We start from the raw sequence: 6,000 nt of genomic DNA on the forward strand, positions 1-6,000 counted from the left end.
TCCACAATAGCAATCAAACCTAGAAATTAGCTTGTAAAAAGAAATGTGAAAAAAAAGATGAAGAAAACTATAAAACTATAAACTATAAAACTATAAAACTCAAGAAATAGATACCTCTACCATGTCCTGAATAGGAGGATTAAAAATCATAAAATTTTGAATTCTTCCCAACTTAACCAAAACATATAGAAAGCAATTCCCATTAAAAATCTCAATGAATTTTTAAACAAAATAATTATAAAGTCTATTTGAAAGAAGACACTTTATAAGAATTTCTAAGAAAATTTTTTTAAAATGAAAGGAAAGACAAATTTAAACATACTACATATGTTTAAATATACTTATAAATATGTTTAAATAAACATAAACATACTATTAAAACACACTAAAAGCTACATTAAATGAAACTGTGGTGTTTGTGCATGAATAGACAAATGAAGGTCAAGAAACAGACTTACGTATATGGGAAAACTTTAATATGTGATAAAAGTGGTATTTTGTATCAATGACTATAGAGTGGAATATTTAAGAAATATAATAGGACATGTGACTATTCACTTGGACAAAAACCAAAGTTTTATCTTTATCTTAAACCTTAAACCCACAAATAACTTCAAAGTAGATTGCAGTTCCAAAAAACAACAAATAACCTACAAAACTTTTAGAACAAAGATGTTGATGATCTTTATTTAAGGAAAACTTTCTTAAGTAAGGCAAGCAAACCAAAAGTCATAAGGGAAAGGATTGAGAGTGGATTACATTTAAAATGGAAAGTTTCTGCATGGCCAAAAGCAGCATAAACGATGTTAAAAGATGAGTGCAAGGTTGGTCCAAGCATTTACAAAGTATATGAAACAAAAAGTCAACATGGTAGATATTTTGCAAAGATTGCCACAATAATTCCTTCCATCATGGTACACATGCTCCTTTTTGATGGTGCTTTGTTGTTCTCCCATCAAGAGGAGTCTATTTCCTGTCCCCTAGACTCTGAACAGACTCAGTGATTTGTTTGGCCAATAGAATGCAGCTGAAGTGATGTTGTGCAAGCTGGTCAAGAGGTCTTGCAAATTCTGCTGCTCTGAGTCCACCATGTAAAGACGTGCAGGCTAGCCTCCTTGAGGATGAAAGACTATACGGAAAGAAAGCCTAGGTGACAGCCAGCACCAACTATCAGCCATATGAGTGAGGTCATCTTGGACCCTCTAGCCCACATCGAGTCAACAGAAGGCTGTAGTCACATGAGTAATCCTAGGTGAGATCAGCAGAAGAACCACCCAGCTGAGCCCAGAGCAAGTTGCTGACACACAAACTCATGAGCAAATAAAATGGTTGTTTTAAGCCACTAAGTTTTGGAGTGGTTTGTTATGCAGCAATAGCTAAGTGGAACAGTTATGCATAATTTATAAAGAATTCCAGGGATAAGAGCAAATGGCCTGTCTGGAAAATGGGCAAGCAAGTCACAAAACAAGAAACATAATGGCTGTTGACTTCAGTCAGAGCTAGAGGAGACTTGTTGATGGACTGGAACAAGAAATTGGGCTCTACAGTCAGCCTGCCTGGGTCTGAATCCTAGCCCTGCCCCATCACAGCTGTGCGGCCTTGGGAAAGCTACTCAGAACTCTTCAGGCCTCAATTTCCTCATTTGTGAAACAGGTATATAAATGCTACCTATCCCATGGGGGTCATTGTAAGGAACCTTACTTGTACGAAGTACAAATAAATGTTGCTTTTGCTTCTACTGGTACAAATAGTTCAGATGAACTCTTGAATCTGAAGCAGTGAGTACAAGAAGCTAAGCTCTTTTATTGAAGGCAAGTAGAGGGATAAAATGGGGAAAGTACTCATAAAGATGCTAGTTAGGAGATAGAGAACAAAAACATTTAATTACACATCAGAGTGTGGTTTGCTTTAATGTTATTGTAAAACTAATCAATCTGATGTTTTACAATACTTGCTTAAGTCTCACTGTCTAAATGAGTTCTTGCTTTATAACTTAAAATCTGTGGAAATTTATGGTTCTAAATCTGGCTGAGATTTAGTAGAGAGGTGCTCATTTGAATTTTAAGTAAAAGAGATACCACCATTATCATTATTGCCTGTGGAGTCTATATTTTGGGATATTCTGTCTTCCAGACTGCTTTTATTTTATATAGTTGTTCTCTTACTATTATCAATTAAAGACTATGAAAGAACTAATCTGAGTAGCTGATCAACAGGAGACAAACTTATTTCAGAGAGGAGATAAGATTTCATTCAAAAGTGAACAAGGTTGATGTCTCTGTGCATTTCTAGGGAGGTGTTGCAGAAAATTGTACAATTTCTTATTAGATATTTTAAAATAAAGCATTGAAAACAGTACAAAGACTAAGATCATTATGTTCATGAGCCACATAACCAATAGAGATAGTGTGCCAAAGCATTTTACTGCCACCTCATAACAGCACATCTACAGGACAGGACAGTCACTTACAGAGGCAAAAACATCTCCCCTAGTATGCTGAAACTACCAAAAAATCTTGTTAGATCATGTTTATATATGTGTGTGTGTGTGTGTGTGTGTGTGTAATGTATCAATGTGTGGGTATATATGCGTATATGTGTTCATATTTGGCACAATAAGACTGTCAAGGTACGTTGGAAAATGTAAATTGTTAAAAGGCTTTCTCCCTCTTGTAGTCAGCATGATGACTTTACGAAGAACTTGGAATACAAACATTCCTCAAAGATTTTTACACTATGAAATAACAAAAACAAATTAAGCATCTTCGATGAGGGCAACCTTGGGCAAGTTCCCTAACCCCAGTTTTTTCATGTGAGACAGGGATAACGATCACACCAAATTCATGGGATTTTTCTGAGGATTTAAACAGTTAATATACGTAAAGTGCTAAGAACAGTGCCTGACACATAAAAAGCACTTGACAAATCTTAGCTATTATGGTTGTTATTCTTACTACCATTTTATTGGGTGTCCTTGAAATGTCAAAACCACTTGAGCTTAAATAAAGGTGTATCTCTTTTTAAATGATCCCAAATATACTACAGTTTGGGTCAATAAACCTACCGTCGTGTATTTCTGACTTCAACCTCATATTTTAGAATGTTTTAAGCAGATATGACAACAAAAATAATGTAGTATAAGGATTGATTAACTTTCTGGTTGCAAAGAATGATTTTAGCAGCTTAAGATATCACAGCGTCTTCAAATTTAAATGGAGTTTAAGAGAAGTTAAAAATATCCAGTAAACAGAAAGAATATAGTGTCCATAGTTTTGTTTTCAAATACACCTGCTACTAGGGTTCACTGTAGGGACCTGAAAATGGCACACTAATAAATATCTCTTGCACACCTCCCCACTTGGCAGAACATACTCTCTCCATTTGAATCGTAATGCCTTTGGAGAGTCAAAGGGCCAAAGAAATAACTTTAGTCAGGAAGAATATAAAACTTTTATAATAACAAATTACAAAAGAGGGTAAAATTATGAACTAAACTATGAAACTCATCATTCCATTTGGATAAAGTGCCTTGAGTGAATAGAATAACTAAACACTACTAACAGATAAGCCGAAGCTGGTGGATTAGCAGCTGCTAGGGACTCAAGATCTTCCTGGGAGCATTACTTTTTCTAAATCCCCCTTTTCTTCTGCCCTCTTGGGGCAGTTCTTCGGCCAAAAGCCCTTCTGAGAATTTAATCCACTTCCCCTCTGCCATTGCCACTTCCACCAGCTGCTTCTCTCATTACCTTGCTGTTCAGGCGGAAAAGGCCAACCCCAGGTTATTCTAATGATAGCAGACACCTCATAAAGAAATCTGCCAAATTTACTTTTCCATAGAACATCATTTTTACAGCTTTTCATGAGTCCACGAGGAAAGAAAGCATCATATTTAAAATATGACTTCCAGAAATCTTGAAGATATTAAGAATTAGTCCTACAGTGTTAGACAGGTGGGTGTACCACAGTCTATAGAATGGTGGTGACTCAATTCCCCAAAGGAATCCCGTCAGTCTGTCACTGTACCTGTTTTCCCACAGAAGGAGACGAGGGGGCCCCACAAAGATAGGACATTTTCAGAAATGTCCCACATTTAAAAGAACTTGAGATTCTGGGGTGTATACTTTTCCATTGCTGGTTTGTATTTGTGTGCAAGGATCACCATGCTTTAGTCTAAACACCCTGGCAGAGAGAAAATGTTGTGTAATTAATCAAGAATCTGGGATGTGTGAACTAAGTTTCTTAACCTCTCTGCCTCAGTTTTTGTGTCTGTAAAGGGGGGATATTAACAGTATAGTACCTCATTAAATCAATTAAAGTCTGTAAAGCATTTAAAACAGTGGCACATGGTGAGCACTATGGAAGTATTTAAGTGAATTCTTCTCTCCTTAACAGTAGAGTTTTTCCTCTACAAATGACATAAAGATGTAAAAAATGAATTAGCAAGGGCAATGACTGTAAAGCCCTTTGGGAACAATGAATAACGCTTATCTCGACATTGCAGAGTGAAGAGTTTTAGGGGGGCTGGTTTGAAGAGAAGATTTCAGAAGCCAGAAATTTCCCGATGGTTCCTGGGAAAATCCCTGCTGACTTCTACCCATGCCCCGAGCTGACAGCTGTCACACCTTCAAACCCAAAGAAACGCGCTTTCCAAGGCAGCGACAGGAAATCCCTACCGGGGCAATCCTTTATTCGGAAACCAGAATTCACCTTGTGTCTGACGCCCGCTACCCCCTCCCCAGCTGCGACCTACTCCCCTGTCTCATAGCTGAACAGATCATCAGAATCCCATTCCTAAGGCGACCTTCAACAGGGGCAGAACGCTAGGAAGAAGTCTTTGCTACACGTTTAAAAGCCGCGGGCAACTCCAGCCCAAAGTATGACAAGTGGCTTGACTCCGCGCCCTCTGCATGGCTGGGGAAGGACACGGAAGGCACAGGGACCGCGTGGGAGGAGAGAGGACGTCTGGCCATCCTCCTCGACAAATTATTTCCTGACCTTTGGCATTGCTCTCTGAAGGGGCAGGCTCACTCGGGTTCTTTTCTCAAACCTAGTTTGGGGATCTCATCCCATAGTCAGTCTCCTTCTGCTCCCCCCGCCCAGAACAACATTACTCAGCTTCTAAAGGGCAACCAAAGACTGGCAGCACCCCAGAGCAAACACTTACACGCTCCACACTTCCTCCGCCCATCCCAAGCCTCGCACCCCCAGGCACCTGACCCGTGACAGACCTGGAGAAGGGGATCTGCCAGACCTTGAAGCCAGTCCCCAGGCGCATCCCCTTGCTCGGCCTCTGCCTGAGACAGGTTGCCCAGGCAAAACCGCTGCCAAAACAGTTGCTCTTTGGTGGGACGCGGGACCCGCCTCCTCGCATCCGTCAGTCGTTAGCTCAGCACCCCGCCACCCGCGTCCCCGCTGCCACGCGCGCCCCTCTCCGGCAGCGCACTCACCTGCAGCTCGGTCCGGCTGGCGTTGCCCGCGGCCGCGTCTGGCCTGTCTGCGGCTCCCGAACCGCGTAGCACCGTGATGTGCAGCGTGAGCAGCAGCAGCCCCAGCAGCAGCAGCAGCTCGGCCGCCAGGCGCACCATCCTCTTGAGACGCGCGGCTTTAGGACCTGGCGCGGCGGGCGGCGGCGGCGGTGGCGGTGGCGCCGGGGGAGGAGGAGTCGGAGCCCGGGAGCCCGGCAGCGCGGCTCCCGCCTCGGCCCCCGCCGGGGCCCCGCTCCCCGGGCCCGCAGGGCTGGCGCTGGGCGCGGCGGGGCGCGCCGGGCCGGGGGAGCAGGAGCCACCACCGCCGCCGCCGCCGCCGCCGCCGCCTCCGCACCACGGCGGAGCCACGGCGGGGCCGGGGGCGTCCAAGCCGGCTGCGGAGCAAACCCCGGCGCGCCCCGGCGTCGGCGGCGGCAGGGACTGGGGGCTGCCCGGGACCCGGGCCGGGCCAGGGACCACCCTGCGGGCAGGGGGCAGCGGGGGCGGCGGCAGGGCGGGCGCAGCCGAGCCCCCG

General features: G+C 43.8%; 1 protein-coding gene across 1 annotated transcript in view; it reads right to left on the reverse strand.

Moving 5' to 3' along the window:
* The window catches only part of ISM1 (isthmin 1), a 71,742-nt gene extending 66,157 nt beyond the window's left edge, over nt 1–5,585 (reverse strand). The window contains exon 1 of the mRNA XM_001494570.6: nt 5,448–5,585. Coding sequence (XP_001494620.1) covers nt 5,448–5,585 — 138 coding nt within the window. The remainder of the gene's footprint in view (nt 1–5,447) is intronic.
* Nucleotides 5,586–6,000: the final 415 nt, after the last annotated feature.

This window comes from Equus caballus, chromosome 22 (genome assembly GCF_041296265.1).
Source record: "Equus caballus isolate H_3958 breed thoroughbred chromosome 22, TB-T2T, whole genome shotgun sequence".
Taxonomy (NCBI): domain Eukaryota; kingdom Metazoa; phylum Chordata; class Mammalia; order Perissodactyla; family Equidae; genus Equus; species Equus caballus.